The sequence below is a fragment of the Carlito syrichta genome, unplaced genomic scaffold (genome assembly GCF_000164805.1).
Source record: "Carlito syrichta isolate Samal-C Ts95f unplaced genomic scaffold, Tarsius_syrichta-2.0.1 Scaffold305200, whole genome shotgun sequence".
Classification (NCBI taxonomy): Eukaryota; Metazoa; Chordata; class Mammalia; order Primates; family Tarsiidae; genus Carlito; species Carlito syrichta.
Window position 1 is genome coordinate 491,456 of NW_007249296.1, and position 18,260 is coordinate 509,715.

Here is an 18,260-nt window from a genome sequence, read left to right on the forward strand (position 1 = left end):
GTCTTGTGGTTCTTGGTTTTACGTCTGTTGATATGCTGAATTATATTCATGGTCTGCAAATGCTGAAACAGCTCTACATCCCAGGAGTGAAGTTCACCTGGTCATGGTGGATGATCTTTAAGATGTATTGTTGGATCCAGTTTGCTAGAATGGATCTTGTTTAGCATGTTTGCATCTATGTTAATCAAGGAGATGGCCTGTAATTTTCTTTCTTTGTAGTGGCTTTGCAAGGTTTGGGTATCAGTATGATGTTAGTTTCATAAAATGAGTTAGAGAGAATTTTCTCATTCTCCTTTGCCTGGAATACTTTCAATAAGATTGGTATCTTCTCCTCCTCGTGTGTCTTGTAGAATTCAGTTGGAAAACCATCTAGTCCAGTGCTATTTTGGTAGGGAAATTTCTTATGACTGAGTTGATTTCCTGGATTGTTATTGGTCTGTTTAGAATTTCAATTTTTTCTTATTTCAACCTTAGGAGGTTATGTGGTGTCAGAAAGTCCTTCATTTCTTTTAGGTTTTCTAGCTTATTTGCATATAGGTGTTCATAGTAATCGCTGATAATCTTTTGAATTTCTTCAGGATCAGCTGTGACTTCGCCTTTTGCATTTCTAATTGTGTTTATTTGGATTTTCTCTTTTTTAAAAGTCAACTTGGCTAGGGGTTTGTCATTCTTTTTTATCCTTCAAAAAACTAGCTTTTTGTCTTGTTGATCCTTCCTATAATATTTTTATCTTGGATATCCTGCAATTTTTGATATTATCTTGGTAATCTGGGTTCTTCTGATGAAGTGAGAATTTAGATAATCTTGTCTTTGAAGCTCCTTTAGGTGTGACATTAGGCTATTTACTTCTGATCTTTCTGTTTTCTTGTTGTATGCATTGCAGTGCTATGATTTTCCTCTTGACATAGGTTTTGTAACATCCCACAGTTTCTAATAAGATGTGTCTTGTTTTCATTTATTTCCAGGAATTTTTTATTTCTGTCTCGATTTCTGTGTTGACCCAGAAGTCATTCAGCAACATGTTGTTTAATGTCCATGTCATTGTGTATTTTGGGGGGATCTTGTTTGTGGTGATATTTATTTTTATTCTACTGTGATCCAAGAAGATGCATGGTATTACTTTGATCTTTTGAAATTTGTTCACACTTGATTTATGTTTAAGAATGTGATTAGTCTTGGAGTATATTCCATGTGCTGATGAATAGAATGTATACTCTGTAGATGTTGAATAGAGCGTTCTGTATATGTCTAATAAATCCATTTGATTGAGCATTAAGTTGTGGTTCTGGATCTTCTTATTGGTTTTTTGCCTCAATGATCTGTCTAAGGGTGTTAATGGGCTGTTTGTGTACCCAACTATGATTGTGTGAATATCAGTGTCCCCTCTTAGTTTATTTAGTTGTTGTTTTATAAAACTTGCTGCTTCTGTGTTGGGTGCATATGTATTTAATATGAATATTTCTTGCTAGTGGATTGAACCTTTTATCATTCTACAGTGTCCTTCCATGTCTTTTTTAACTTTTAATGGTATGAAATCTGCTTTGTCTGATCTCAGAACAGCTCCACCTGTTTTCTTCTGTTTTCCATTTTCCTGAACGAATGTTTTCCAGCCCCCAACTTTCAATGTGTGGGTGTCATTTGCAGTGAGATGAGTTTCCTGGAGACAGCAAATTGTTGGATCATGCTTCTTTATCCAGTTTGCCACTCTATGTCTCTTCACTGCTGCATTTAGTCCATTCATTTTCAAATTGATTATTGAAATGTGAGAGTTTATTTCTATCATAGGGCTCTTAGGGAGTTGCTTTGTTTACTTTTTGATTTAAATATGCGTGTATTTTCATTTTTTGTGAGTGCTCTGTATGCTCTGTTAACTCTGCTTGCCTGTACTTTTGTGATGGATATAACCTTTATTTGTTTGTCTGTTTTCTGTGTCCAACCCCTTCTTAAGTGTCTCCCGAAGGGCTGTCCCGGAGGCAGCATATTTTCTTAGGAATTGGATGTCTGAGAAGGATTTTAACTTTCTATCACTGATAAAGCTTAATTTGGATCTAAAAATCAACCTTCTATACTACCCAGCAGTCCCCCTTCTGGGGATATACCTAGAGTAACTCAAATCATTCTATAAAAAAGATACCTGCACCTGCATGTTTATTGCAGCATTATTCACAATAACAAAAACATGGAACCAAGTATGCTGCCCATCAAAAGTGGACTGGATAAAATGAAAATGTGTTATATATACACAATGGAATATTATGCAGCCATAAAGGACAAAATTATGGGCTTTGCAAAACTTGGATGGATTTAGAGTCTATAACACTCAGTGTGCTATCACAGAAACAAAAACTGAGTACTACATGTTCCCACTCATACACGGACCCCGAACATTTATCATTCATCATAAGTAAGGGATTGGCAATAGTGGAAAACTGCCAGGGGAGGGAGTGGCAGTACATAACATCATTAAGGGTAGCTTATCTCAAACCAGGCTAAGTGGGGAGACCAAAGGGAGGCCCAAACTTTACCTGTATGGTGACCATTTATGTACCTAATCCTGAATTTTACCCCACATCTTTAAAATAAATAAAAATAAAAATAAGACACACACACACACACACACACACAAAGCTTAGCTTTGGTGGATTACGAAATTAAAGGCTGGGATTGCTTATCTTTAAAAACATTAAAAATTGGACTACAGTCCCTTCTGACTTGCAGTATTTTTGCATGTAAGTCTGGTGCAATTCTGATGGGAATTCCTGGCAGGTCATCTGACTTTTCTTTCTCACTGCCTTTAAAATTTTTTTCTTTCATGCTTACTTTGTGAAGGCAAATTCCTGTGTGTCTTGAGGATGGTCTTATCATGTGATACCTTGCAGGGGTTCTCTGAATTTCTTGTGCTCGAATGATTGTCTCTCTAGTAAGATGTGGGAAATTTTCTTGGGTTATATAATAGAATGCCTGTTCCATTGTGTTCTCAGTTTCCTTTTCTTCTTCGGGATATTAGTCAGGTGTAGATCTAACTTCTTGACATAGTCCACATCTCTCAGAAGGTTTTGGTCCTTCTTTTTGACCTTTATTTCTATGCTTTTAACAGACGGGGTTAATTCCATATTTTGGTCTTCAAGCTCTGTGTTTCTTTCCTCTGCCTAGTTGATCCTTCTCCCTATGCTTGTTACTGTATTTTAAATTTCCAGGTTAAAGTTTTTCATTTTCATTATTTCAGAATGGGCTTTTCTGAAATTGGCCTACTCTGCTTTTACTTCCTGTATAACTTCAGTGAGTTTTGCTTCTAGTTTCTCTTGGTTTTCTCTGTTCATTTTAGTCATTCACTTTCTGATTTCTGTGACTGTCATCTGGGACAAATTGTTCCGGGGGGGGGGTTTCCATTGTTAGTGTTATGATATCTGCTTTTTTGGGCACTGTCTCTTTAGGACTCTGAGGGTTGCCTATTTTTTTTCATTGATTTTTTTCCTCATTTGTGACAGGGCTGTCTATAATTCCACTTTAGTTTTGCTGCGCTTAAACTAGTTAATGACCCTCTGTTATAGGGCTCTTTTTGTGGTTCACTATATGTCACTCAGTGAGAGAGGGAGGGGCATCCACTTCTCCTTGTTCAACTCTATGGCAGGTTTCTCTACTGTAAATTTTTTCTCCTGCTGTTAATCTAGACAGGTTAGTTTTCAGCCTATGCTACTAGCGCTCTGCAGAAAGTGGGTGGAGGAATGGATTTCCCCATCTGCAGTCCGCAGTTTGCAACCCAGAAGCCTTTCCACCAAATAAACCTTTGGGTGTCTTTCATGTCACTCCCTCCCTGTTCAAGTCTGTACTCTACTCTTGAAAAAGAGCGAGTTACTGCCATGGGGTGGTTGGGGAAGGGAGTCCACCCTGTATGCATGCAGGGCTTGGGGATGATTCTTCCTAATCTGTCTGAGAAAATGACCAATAGTTGTTGGTGGCAGGCACCAGCCAGATTCCCTCTGCATGTGGGTTTTTTCTGCCTTGTAGCTGGTCACTAAGTTTCACTGACAGAATCTGTGCTCATGATGGGTTTTGTTCCCTGCTCCATTTGGGCTCCAGTTGCCCACTGGTATACCCTGACCAGGACTCTTCCTGCATGGGTCTGACATCTCACACATGACTGGAAGGGGCGAAGTGACCCAAAGTTTCTTAGGTTCACTCATCCACTCTTGTTCACCAGACAGGGCTTCAGTTCCTGTAAGAGCCTGGCACATGGTGGGGGACGGGGCACCTAAAACCTGACAAGTTTTAAAACTCTGACTGTACATGGGAAAGTTATTTGATTTTCAGTTGGTGACTACAGTACTAGCTTTTGGTAGTTTGGTGTAACATGCTGTTTTTTTAGTTCCAAAATACAAAATTTTATTGTTGTTGTTGATATATTGCTATTATTTTGATATTTATAAAAATGGAAAATCCGAATCATTTATGTCAAGATACTTACTCAGAAAGTTTTCAAACAAAAAGTGGGATGATTGAGGATAAAGTCAGAGAGTGTGGTATTAGCTCACATGTTCCTTCTTGCTGTCCCCCAAGTAATCATCCACGCACTAGTTGTTATCAGAGAAGCTGGAATGTTTTCCTAAAATATGCTCACCACTCAATATTTGTACCATTGGTGTACTCACTTGTAGTCTTTTTCAAAAAAAAAGATCAAATTGCATTTTGATTTTTTTCAGGGCTGTTTTCATTTTCCATAGTGCATATTTTTTGAATAAAACTTGTTTTACTAATCTTACCTGTTTATATTAGAATGATAATGTGACTTTAATCTTTGTACTCACATAGCTATGTTTTTTTAATTTGATGGTTGTATAAGATATAATTTTGTATTTGAAATGTATTAAATGTTCTAATTGGGAAATTTTTACAAATTTGAAATGGAAAACTCTACTAGTATTTGGTATTATATTAAGTAAGTACCTTCAACATCATTGTCATTTTGCTTTCATCTTGTACCTCTAACCTTACTTCAAAGAATAGATGAATATTTCTCATATTGGTTCTTATTTGCATGTAGATATATGTCCCGCTGTGGAGGAACCCAAAGGCTATTACTGGCCAGCCATCACACCTTCTGAGTACCGCTTTGATTGTCCTGACAAGCCTGGCTTTACTGCTTCACGGATATGGTAATATTTCCATTGACTCTTGACAGCAAAACTCCACATTATCTACCTTCTCAGGGGTTCCACGTGCTGCAATAGTAGCTCTCATGTATTGTATTGATTGGGAAGAAGGGCAGGTGCCTAAATCATACACTGCTGGGAAATAATGATGAGGTAAGCAGGTCACCAAGAAGGTCAGTGTTTCCTTCCCAGCAACATGCTAATGGAGCCCTCTCCACAGAAAGATCAAAGAATTAAGAAAGTAGAAGGTGGTACCTGAACAAGGCACCTTGTATGTAGATGGACCTAGCTACAGTACACCTTGGAACATCCACCTGAAACTCCCAAACTTTGTAACTATTTGGAGTGATTCTTGTTGGGGGAAAGGGAAAGGAGACAAAGAAAGAATCACAAAATCTAGGTTGCAGTAGTCTGCTGATGGAAACCATCAGGGTATAGATTTTCCCAAAATGTTTAACAGAAACCTCAGTAACAAGGCAATTGCAGGGATTCATGGACTAGCAAGTAAAATCAGTTCTTCACCCTCTACCTCACTCCCAGTTAAAGATTTCTTGAGGAAAATTAAAAATTAAAGTTGCCTAAAGTGTAAATATATTGTACCTACTGTTGTGTTTGACACAGTAGACAGAAATGGAGTCTTTAGAGATTTATGGACTTGAGTTGGAAATGTGTCTCTTTCTCTTCCTGGCTGTGAGAGCTTGGAACATTTTTTGATTTATCTCAGTTCATTTCCTCATCTATAAAATGTGTATTATAGTCTGCTTTACAGAGTTATGTGAAATCAAAATCAAATTTTACCTGTACTTGACCAATGTATCCTAGGCTGGGATATTGTTAGTATTTTATTTCCATGATGTATGCTACAGTTAGAATTTTTAGTGTGAGGTTTATTTCAATGTATTACAGTTTTATTTTCAAATGAAATTTACCTTGAGAGAGAGATCAATTCTAAAACTTATTATAACTAATTTTGTTGCTTATAATATCATTTATGCCAAACATTTAAAATAGCTTTCTTTGTTTCATAGTTATCTCAACAGTACCAACACATCAGTAGCCTTCTGGGGGCCCCCTGATATCTCCAACTGTTCAAGTGAGTAAGCAATTTTTCTTCATTTGTCAAAGACAAAATGAAATGATACCATGTTCATGGTTTTCATCATCTTCAGACATATTCTGCTATTTGATACTATTTTAATATTAAAATTTAGGCAAATGATTATTTTACTTAAGATAGAAAATACTTTTTTCTCATTTTAACTTTCTATTTTGTTCATTCTGTAGGAGAATAAAAATCATAAGGAAAATCTAAAGAAGACAAAACAAATATATAAATTGATATTTGAATTAGTGCTTTGTATTTTTGTATTCTTTTAAAATTACAAGTTTACACATATTAAGTGATTCTGGAAGCATTTCTCATAGAATAATATGTCATTAATCTTACTGAAGAGAGATGTTGGTTTCTATGTATAAATAATTATTGCCCTGTTAAGATGGTGATAGGGAGGTATACATAGGAACTTACTTTACTGCTTCAGCTATAAATTGAAATATCACACTATACTTTGGATTCCTGGAAATGCTCAAAATACACAAATAAAACTTTGCATGTTGTTTTTTCTGCCTTTTTTCAGAAGCAAATGAAGTTGCCAATCAGATTTTAAATTTAACTGCTGATGGGCAGAACTTAACCTCAGCTAATATTACCAGCATTGTAGAACAGGTCAAAAGAATTGTGAATAACGAAGAAAATATTGATATAACACTTGGCTCAACTCTAATGAATATATTTTCTAATATCTTAAGCAGTTCAGACAGTGATTTACTTGAGTCTTCTTCTGAGTAAGTATTTTCTTTTTCTGGAAGTTAAATTTTATTGGTTAAGTGTGCTGTTATATAATTTCTAACTTATCTGAAAACTTTGTGTCTAGATTTCATAATTGAAATTTCTAGAAGATGTAATGATAGTTATTGAAAACCATGCAAAGTCATTTACAAAATGAACTTAAAAGCATTTTGTAAGTAATAAATTTACAAAATTATTCAAGTTTCCATCTGGCAAGATATATAAATAACCACAGAAAAACATAATCAGCATTCGATTTTATTTGAAATACTCTAAAAAATTTAATTAACCCAGGTTATTCATAAATTGGTCACTGTAAGTCCACGATCCTGCAGACACAGACTGCTACAGCTATAGGATTGCTGTACTTCTGAAATGAACATGCGTAGGGCAGGTGAAATGTAGTTATTTTATACAATTCAAGTAGTTTCCAGTTACTTCATTTAATGTATTAGTATTAAGATTTTTAAAATTTCCTTCCTATCAACCACATTTCTTTGATGAAAATTTTATATTTGTTAAAATATATTATCTAACTTACTTTACCTACGTAATAATAATTACAAACATTTTCACAGCATCTGGCAGTTCACAAAGCACTTTTACCATATTATTTCCTTGGATTCTCTCTAAGTTACAAGGTAGGGAGGGTATTTTTTCATATGAGGATAGAGAGGCTAAGACAAATGAAAAACAGTATTTGTTCAGGATAATTTAGTTGTTGATACTTTTAAAGCAGATATTTCTCTTGAAGATGCATCTGTCACTATCATTCTATGTTTTAACTGCTATTATTGTGGTTTGGGGTAATTTTTTGGGTATTCATGTAAGATCAAAAAATTTCAAGACAATTTTATTTGGTTTATATTTTGCCCTGAAGCAAATGCATGCTCAGGCACCTAAAATATTGTTACTTAACAATAGTATTATTGTCATTTCTTTAGAGCTTTAAAAACAATTGATGAATTGGCCTTCAAGATAGACCTAAATAGCACATCACATGTGAATATTACAACTCGGAATTTGGCTCTTGGAGTATCGTCCCTGTCCCCAGAGACAAATAATACAGTTTCAAATTTTAGCATTGGTCTTCCAAGCAATAATGAGTCATATTTCCAGGTAATGATCCAGTGGTTTCTTTCATTTTAATTAATTAATATGTATATAAAAACTTGCAGATCACTTAATAGTTACTGCTTCAAGGTTATCTGGATCCTTGAGGTGGCAAGCAGGTCCAAACATTAGATAAGTTTAACAATAGCATGGTATTGTGGAGGCACAGAGATGGTATCCTTTAATAACCTGAGTGACTTGGGTGGTTGGCTTACCTTCCACAAGAGGTGATACTGGAGCTAAGCAGGAGTAAGGGCCACCATATTAGGATGGGGATGAGGATGAGTTAATCACAAGAAAGAGCTTTATTGAAGTCCCAAAGGTGAAAAGAAGCATGGTACATTCTCTTTGTCAGTGATTCTCAAACTGAACTGTACAATTTACTGGTGGACTTGTTAAAACAGATTGCTGGGACCCTCCACAAGAGGTACTAATTTAATCAGGCCCGGGTAGGTTCCCCAAATTTGCACTTTTTTTTTTTCTTTGAGTTGGAGTCTCACTCTGTCACCCAGACTGGAGTGCAGTGGCCGCTCCCAGCCACTGCAGCCTCGACCTGCTGGGCTCCAGCGATCCTTCCGCCTCAGCCTTCCGAGTAGCTAGAATTACAGGCATGCACTACCACGCCCGGCTGATTTTTTGATTTATTATAGAGATGAGGTCTTGCTGCCCAGGCGGGTCTCGAACCCACGGGCTCAGGCAATCCACTCACCTCAGCCTCCCAAAGGCGTGGGATTACAGGCTGAGCCACTGAGCCCGGCTAAATTTGCACTTTTAACAAGTGCCCAGGTATTGCTGATATTGCTGGCCTGAGGATCACACTTCAAAAATCAATGTTGTAGAAGTCTGGGATGTCAGGTGACAGCGAGGCTGGACAAGTAAGCTGGAGCCAGATTAATGGAGAGCCTCTTTGACATGTTAGAGTGTCACTTCAGCAAATAATTTTCAAGACCCCACTGTCTGCCAGACAATGTTAGCCACGAGGGTAAACAAAATAAATGAAGCATAGTCTTTGACCTGGGAGAGTACATATGCAGAGCATAATATTTCTTTAGCTTTGAAGATAGAACAAACTGAATATAAAGTCTGGAATTGGGATACAGGGAAGGCCTTTTTTCTTCTTTAGACTAGGGGCTCCTTGAGGTATTTTTGTTTCACATTTTAAGAGCAAAATCTCAATCAACCTTGGTCTCATTCTAAGACTGTTGGCAAACAAACACTCTTTGACCTGAGCTGTAGTTTCAGAAAAAATGCTATCCGAGTGTTCATAAAACTTCAACTGTTGCCTCTTTACAGGGATAACTCAGTCTCCACAATGAACAAATTAACTTCAGTCTCTCTCTCTCTCTCTCGCTCTGGCTCTCACTCTCTCATAGTTATCTTTCACAAAGTGTTTTGAGAAAAACTTCAGAACCTCATAATGACAAATCTAATACTTATACTTTAAAATTTGACTGATTTGTAGATTTCTCAATTTGCCTTAGTTAAAATCAGTGCGTTTTCTCCTTTGTCACACTGCAAAGCCCGAATGGCACCTATGGTTCTGTTGGTAGGGGATTTATCCAGGAGTTGCAGTGACTGCTGTAGAAATAAAGGGAAACCCTGGTCCTAGCTAACTTAAACTTGCAATTGTTCTCTCACCCTACTCAGCATGAGGAGTAGAGTTGTTATTACCATTTAATTGTGATTATTTGACCATTATTTCTCTGTATGTGGCAGATGGATTTTGAGAGTGGACAAGTAGATCCATTGGCTTCTGTAATTTTGCCTGCAAACATACTTGAGAACCTAAGTCAAGAAGATGCTGTATTAGTTAGAAGAGCACAGTTTACTTTCTTCAACAAAACCGGACTTTTTCAGGTAAGCACATTCATTAAATTATTATTTTTCAATTGTAAATGATATTTCTTTGCTTGAAGGTAAAAATCAACGCTTAGAATCCTTTGAAATATATCTGGAGGTTTAGAAAAATTAATCTGCATTTTCATAACTGAAAAATTTTGATGCAATTATTTAATGTAATTGTTTAAATATTTTATTTCAGATAATGTGCTTAGTAACAAGATGCATTTCTTCCAGTTTTTAAAATAAATATTAGGGTAGGATTTGATGATACGATCAGAAATTGAATTAGTAGCAATGTGACTGTTATGCCTTTTATTAGATGTGTTATGCTCTACAGTCATTTAGGCCTACAGAGGTAAAGAAATTGTAACCAAAGGAAAGAATTTTTTAAAAAAAATTCAACAGGAAGCACTGTTTACATAATGAGCCGCATTCTTGGCTTTAATCAGTTTTCCCATTAGTATTTCAAGGGACCTTTGGCCTTCACATATCCGCAGAGTAGGATGGCATTGTGCTGAGCACATGTTATCATTTTTATTGGCATCATTTGCAGATACTAGAAGGTCTACTGCCAGCAAACACTGCTGACCTCTGTTTGCTTTTGTAAGTATAACCCAATCTAGAGTATTTTTGCTAAGCTCTTTTTAAAAAATAAAATTTATTTACTAAATTAATGAGATAATTGTATAGCTCAAGCAATGTGACCTATAGAAGGGAAAACAATAAATCTCAAGGCCAGTAGAATTGTTTCTAATGAATCTGCTTTATACATCACGTGCAGAGGAGTGACCAAATAGGGTTATAAGTAGAGAAAAGGATTACCACAAAATCCTTAATTTAAAACTTTTATCAGCAAGTGTTTTAGGAACAAGCTACATAAAAATTGTGTATTTTATATCAATATAATGTATGTATTTTATATCAAAGACATAATTTACCCTGAAGGACTTAATAGTTATAAACGTATAGCTCTTCGTTTATTAAAATTATGGTGATTCGTGACTTACAACAGTATTATCTTTAAAAACAAAATGAAAAAGGCAATGGGTGTCACAAAATGTGAATGGCACAGAAAGAGGGTCCAGTTCAGAAGAGAAGTTTAGCTCTGTGGGAAGGATTTGAGACAACCTTTAGAGTTGTAAGTCTCTGTCATTGTTTTATGTTGTCTTCACATCATTTTTTTCCTTCTTTTGGTATCTCCCAATCAAAGTTGTTTCAGGAAGCATATGTTTGGTTTCTAAAGTGTATGTATAGCAGAGTGAAAAAATTTTAAGGTTTCGATGGTGCTCCTTTAATATAGTGGTCAAGATTTGAGTATTTTGTTAATAGAAGGCTGAGTATCACCAACTGATAGCTGACTTTATTGATAATGACCACCACACCAAATTAATATTTTTTAAAAAAACTGTATTCTGGTTGCTGAGTTTTATTTGGAATTTAAGAAATCTTGAAATTATTGCAAAACAACTATAAGGTGTGATACAGAGAAAAGTTCAGGAGGTTTGACAAGCAATACAAGGGGAAGAAAAAAATAGAGATGAACTTGCTGAAGAGGAGCCTGTTGGTCCAAATCATTGTGGGGCACAGATTTGATTCCCTTATTCAGCCTTACTGCTGAAGTAGAATCTGAAAATGCTGTTAAATATATAATCAGAGAGCAAGGTAGAAGTTCTAGATGGGACTTTAACCCAGTAGAATTGCATGTAGGTATAAGAGAGTAAACGTGTCAGTTGACATGAATGTGGAAGATGAATTGCTTTTTATTTTTCACACCATATTTCCTTCATACTTTTCTAAAGGAAAACAACTTCATCTATTTTCTAGAGTAGGGAAATGATCTAATTGTTTCGCAGCTTTTTATGAGTTTGTATGATTTATGAGATTGCATTGTTTCACATGTTAGCTGGCTGACATCAGTCACCACAATCAAGCATGGAGTTTTATGAACATCACCTTACAATATTGTCTCGTAACGTTCCTTCAATATATTTATTATAATAAGGGAAATAGCAAACCTCCTTCAGGAAAGCCAGCAATTTGCTGTTATAAACAGGATGTTCTAGAGTTGAAGATCTTAAGTATAAAAATTGCTGACCATTTGCTTATTTTGGAGCACAAAAGTAAAATAAGAATATGTACTTCTGACTTATGCACGCAATTTTTTTTTTTATTTAAAAGGATGTAGGACTCCAAAGAAAAACCTTAGTGAGTTATGTGATGGCTTGCAGCATTGGAAACATTACTATCCAGGATCTGAAGGATCCTGTTCAAATTAAAATCAAACATACAAGAAATCAGGTAAGATAATGTGCCTACTAACAATTGAATGGAGGCAGTCTATTTCAGAGAATGATGGGGACCTTTTTTTCCACATTATAAGAAATAACTGACCCTTTTGTGAAAGGGGAGATAGTTTTCCACAAAGGGAGAACAGCAAGTTAAGAGGTCATCTACAGTCACATAAATGGCAGCAGCTGGGGAGAATTAGTCTTATCTAGGACTCAATAATCAGAAGGAAAATGAGAGTAAAGAAAAAGTTTACTATTTTTACGAAGCAATGTACATTACTTCAAATTGATTTGATGCAGACGCAGTTGCCATTAGAGGTTTTGGTTGTTTCTTTGTATTTTAAAAGTCAAAGGTAACTGCAACTGGCAAAACCAAGGAAGAAACAGGAGGGCTGACTTATTTTTTGAGAGGATAGCAGTTATCTTGATGAATGTTGCTTTTCTCGTTGCTTTATTACCCTTGCTCTCATCTGTTTATTTGATAAAATTAGATGGGAGTTCTTACTGTCCCAGAGGGCCCAGGAACTGGTTTTTCTTATGTTTGTAAAGGACCCTAGTCGTGACTTTGCCATTTATTAGCTAGGCAGGAAGGCAGGCAGAAAGCAAGTGGGCTAATGATTGGAAATTAAGTCACCTGAGAGCCAGCCACCTTGTATTGACCCCGCTGAGACTTTCTTGTTCTTCCTTTGTTTCAGCTTCTTCATTTATAAAGAATAATTTTATTTATTTATACACAACGTAAAATTTGCAATTTCAATCATGTTTAAGTGTGCAGTTCAGTAGCATTACGTATGTTCACATTGTTGTCAACCATTAGCACTGTTCATCTCCAGAATGTTTCTGTCTTCCCCAACTGAAATGCTATTCCCATGAGATTCTAATTCCCAATTCTCTCCTTCCAATAACCTCTGGCAACAAACATTCTACTTTCTGTCTCTATTAATTTGACTACTCTAAGTACCTCATATAAGTGGAAGCATACAGTATTTGTCCTCCTGTGACTGGCTTATTTCTTTCAGCATAATGTCTTCAAGACTCATCCATGTTGGAGACTGTGTCAGCATTTCCTTCCGTTTTAAGGCTGGTTAATATTCCACTGTATATATATTCCAGATTTTGTTTATTCATTCAACCATCAATAGACGCTTGGGTTGCTTCTACTTTTTTGACTATTGTGAATAATGCTGCTATGAATATGGGCCTACAAATGTCTCTTCTAGTCCCTGTTTTCAATTTGGTTTCTGTAATACCCAGACATACAGGAGAATTTTGAAGATGATGTAAAATTATAGCGTAAAGAGTTTTGTTAAATGCTAAGAATGATAGTGGAATCGATATATTTAATGATGGGACATACACAGTAACCTTCACGTCAGTGGTATTATGACTTCTCATGAGGTTAGAGTTGGTTTTCACTGGAAGTCTCAATGAGAGAGAAGAGCCTCCTAGATTGCCTGACATTTTCAGGTTGTATTGGCATGGCTAATGCTGATCTATTTCCTTGTGAAACCCTTGGCATTTTTATTCTTTTGCCATATTTAAATCATGGCATTTAAAACACAATTTCACATGTTTATTCTTATGTTAATATAGGTAGTGCATCATCCCATCTGTGCCTTCTGGGATCTGAACAAAAACAGTAAGTTTTAAAATATTAGTTTTCTTAATATAGGTAACAACTGAATTCTAAACATTGTTAGACACCCCCGTTTCCTTTAATTCCACCTCAAACCAGAGTGAGTCACAATGTAAGTGTAAATGACAACTGAGCTGCAAAGTTAGTTTAGCTAGCTTGGGAAGTCAGTTCTAATTTTTGTAACTCTTTAGTCATTGCAGAAGAAATAGAGAAACACGACTCTGCTTTCTTTTTTTCAACCAATCTCTTTGATTTCAGCTATTTGTAAAATACAGTGTACATTTTTATTGCCACTTTTCAATGATGATTGTTTACATGCACTTAATCTCATTCTTCTAGGACGCATTTTAAGAGATTATTTGGTATACACAAGACAGACAATTTGAAATCCAGCTTCCAGACACCAAATTATAAGGGAACTGGGGAAGCAAACTGAAGGAGCATAAATATAGGAATGGTTATAATAGACAGGTATTGCTTGAAAGAGAGGAACAGCTTCCAGAATTATATATGACAAGTGAGAAAGGAAGGCAAAATTAAAGGATGAACAAATCATTAGGCATAAAGTATGGGAATCTCTTTGAGGGGAAGTACAAGTGATGAAACTTTTGCCTGCTCCCTCAGGGTCACCTTCCCTCAGGGTCCCTTGTGGGGATTATTGTGGCCAAATTCATTCGGGTGTCAATGCAGGCTGCTTTGCTTAGCTTGAAAGTGGCTAAACTTCTTTCTTTGATAGTTCTTGTCACAGCCGGACAGTTTGCTTTTGGTTTGGTTTTTACTTGCATAATTTTAAGAAGATCTTGATTCGTTCATATACAGAGTTTAAAATATCACTTTGGATGTTAAAATATTATTTAAATGAACAGATCTAGTACTTTGACGATATGAATTGCTCATATTCCATTTTATACCACAAAAGTCAGATAAGTTCAAGCCATTTATAATAAGTTACACCATTCACAACTGCTGTGTACACAATAGCACATCCTAAGAAAGTGGACTTTTTGTTTTTCTATCTTCACAAAAAGTAGACAGACCCTCAAAAAATATTTGTTGATACTGTAAGAGTTCATTAGCATGTAACATATTTGCAAAGGAATATTGTTTTCATAGAAGTTTATTTGAAAATATATTAAAAGTTAAACTTGAATGAAACATTTGCAGAACCCCGACACAGTTTGAATATGCTGTCTAGATAACTTCTAATTGCCCACCCAGAACTAACATTCAATGACTCCAGTAATCTGAACTATTTCGAGTATTGGTGGCTTTAATAATGGTATCTGATTTACAGATAAACTCTGTTAGGCAGACTAAACTGAGGCAAATTTCTCCATAGATGGTCTCATCCTTTATAGAGAAGACACTGACCTGCTGTTATTTTCACACTGTATATTGATTCCTTCAACAGAAAGTTTTGGAGGATGGAACACATCAGGATGTGTTGCACGCAGAGATTCAGACACCAGTGAGACAGTTTGCCTGTGTAACCACTTCACACACTTTGGAGTACTGATGGTAAGGGGGAAGTTTCTAAGCCTATTTAGACACAGTATGCCTTTGGAAGTCATACTCCTTTATTGTGAGTCTGCCTTTTTAGATTGTGTGTTTGGGGAATTCTTTCCTGATAGTTTTCATCTGTTCCCTGAATCTTGTTTCATAATAAAGAATCTAGTTAGCAGAGATCATATATTAAAAATGTAAAAGTGATTATAGAAAAGAACTGTCTAGTTTGCACCCCCATAACATTAACAAGGATGATAAATAATCCCAGAAACAAGAAAATCACCATGAAATCTCTGAATTAAGGGAGAAATAGAGTCAAGAAGATAGGCAGGGACACAGAGAGTTGGGTAGGGAGTGAAAGTTAAAGAAGAAATTGTTGGAAGTTACTGATATGGAAGGGAACCGTGAATAATGTGATCAGTTTGTTTTTTTTTCCTTGTGTTATCACTCACTTAATTTGTTTGAATGTCATTTTGTACCAGGTACTGTGCCGGGTGAGTGATCTTTCCCCTAGAGACTACAGTTTGTTAGAGCGGGTTATGACTAGGGTTAGAATGGACACTTCAGTCCTTCAAGAGGGTGGGTGTGATGTTTCTCACACTTTTAAACCTCCATATCATTCTTCCCTTCCTTCTTTCTACCTCTGTGGCCCTGTTTTATCTATCTCATTAGCTAACTTGCCAACAGTTTTAAACAAAAATTATATTGCATCAATGTGCTTTTTTCATCCCACCAAATTTTGAAGACCCACCCCACATCCAGCAACTTGTTTGAATTTTCCCATAGACTTATACCTTAACCTTTCAATCAGTGAACTTGAGATTTTGCAAAAACTGTCCTGCTTTTCTCTATTGTAACATACCACAATTTCTGTATAGTTTTCATAAAGAGACCAAATCACATTTATTTTTTAATAGGAGATGGGACTAATGTGAGCTGAGGCAATAAAGCTTTTACAATTAGAATCACAGACAAGAGGTTGTGTTTGTCCCTTCTTTCCATCTTATCCTCTTTTTTTCCTGTGGAGACTTGGAGGAAGCAATGAGGAACTGGGGGATATAGTATTTGGCTCATGAACCTACTTGACCTATGTAAATGGCTATTAGCATATGGCGACTCTGCCATTTGTAATTTTTCTGGCAACCAATACATATATGCTCTGAGGGATAATAAGTCATATAAAAAGGTGACAAATTATGAAAAATAACTTTTTAGCTTTGTAAAATATAAGCATATTTGTCATCGCCAGAGCATAAAAATGAAAAATTAAATCATAGCATGTTTTCCCTAAGTAGTTAAACAAGAAAATACAGTTTCCTTTCATATTATCTTTTATCCTAGAATGATAACAGGCAATCTTTCAGGAAACCTATTTTGTATGATTACTTATTCAGGTATATAAGCTTTGACTTAATTCATTTAAATATTTCAACTGTGTATGTACACGTGTGTACGCTTGATCATGATTGTATGTGTTGTAAGTCTAATATGAAATAATTAGACAATAGTAACAAAATTTACTCTTCAGAGGTTATTTGTATATAATGAGAGTTTGACTGCCCAGTACTTCAAATGGCCAGTTCCTTCATATATTGTTTACATTTTTTATGAGTTTGTAATTACCTGTTACTTTTCCGTTGCCTTCTGATTAAACAAGTAAGTGTGTGTATGTGTGGAGATATGCAATTTTAGTGCTTTCTTTCCATTTTCTATCTTGGTGACTTTTGTAGTATGATAAACTGCTGATGGAGAAACTTTCTAGAATTAATTTTTTCTAGTGATGTGCTCATAACCCTTTTAGCTTTTCCAGACCACCAAGACTTTTTATTAAGAGTTTTTCTTGATCACAAAGTCTTTATTCACTTGTATAGGATTTTTCTGGAGTGTATCCAGAACACATATGAGAAGCCCCTCATATTTATAATGATATCTTCCAACTTATGAATACATTAAGAATTTAATGTCATTGGCTCCATTTCTTTGTAGTAAAACCAATTTTCATATCCTTAACATTAGTACATTTTCATATTGGCTAGTTCAGAGGAAATAAGTATTTTCATATTTTTATTCTCTAAAAGTACAAAACAACATGAGAATTGTGTGTAAATGTATCAATAAACAGCATTGTTTGCTTTTTATTTTATTTTATTTATTTATTTCTTTTGAGTTGCTGTCTCACTCTATCGCCCAGGCTGGAGTGCAGTGGCCGCTCCCGGCCTCTGCAGCCTCGACCTGCTGGGCTCTGGCGATCCTTCAACCTCAGCCTTCCAATTAGCTGGAACTACAGGCGCGTGCTACCATGCCCAGCTAATTTTTGATTTATTGTAGAAATGAGGTCTCGCCAAGTTGCACGGGCAGGTCTCGAACCCGCGGGCTCAGGCAATCCACTCACCTCAGCCTCCCAAAGGTGTGGGATTACAGGCTGAGCCACCGAGCCTGGCTTGCTTTTTATTTTAAATTCCAAATTTAATTGTGATTTGCAGGTCAACTGCCTTATAGATAGGAACCATAGGTTTTTCAGGAGGTAGTAACACATCACTTGAAGATCCCTCTAGACTGACTTATTATAGGGAAGACACTGACCTGACATTACCTTCTTTCCCAAGCTCTCTGTATACCAGTATTACTTGAAGAACAAAATTACTAGGTCCTCCTAATAAAATCATGGAGTAACCAAAATGTTGGTTGAGGTAGCCTGTCTGTGAGTCAAGTGGCTCTGACTCAAACCCCATCCCATTTGCCATGGGTGCCCCAGGTCCTCCTAGTGTGTTTTGAGGAGTTCCTGGTATAAGAATAATAGGGGAAATCCCCTGCTTCTGCTGAATTCCATCACTTGGTGCATTTCTTGGTGTCACAGAAGTACTTACTTGTTATAG

General features: G+C 36.0%; 1 protein-coding gene across 1 annotated transcript in view; it reads left to right on the forward strand.

Annotated features, from left to right (window-relative positions):
- ADGRG6 (adhesion G protein-coupled receptor G6) overlaps positions 1 to 18,260 on the forward strand; it is a 143,678-nt gene that overhangs the window by 99,319 nt on the left and 26,099 nt on the right. Inside the window, exons 11-18 of the mRNA XM_008061306.2 lie at positions 5,042 to 5,153; positions 6,179 to 6,243; positions 6,788 to 6,995; positions 7,944 to 8,118; positions 9,829 to 9,969; positions 12,133 to 12,252; positions 13,836 to 13,881; positions 15,290 to 15,396. Coding sequence (XP_008059497.2) covers positions 5,042 to 5,153; positions 6,179 to 6,243; positions 6,788 to 6,995; positions 7,944 to 8,118; positions 9,829 to 9,969; positions 12,133 to 12,252; positions 13,836 to 13,881; positions 15,290 to 15,396 — 974 coding nt within the window. The remainder of the gene's footprint in view (positions 1 to 5,041; positions 5,154 to 6,178; positions 6,244 to 6,787; positions 6,996 to 7,943; positions 8,119 to 9,828; positions 9,970 to 12,132; positions 12,253 to 13,835; positions 13,882 to 15,289; positions 15,397 to 18,260) is intronic.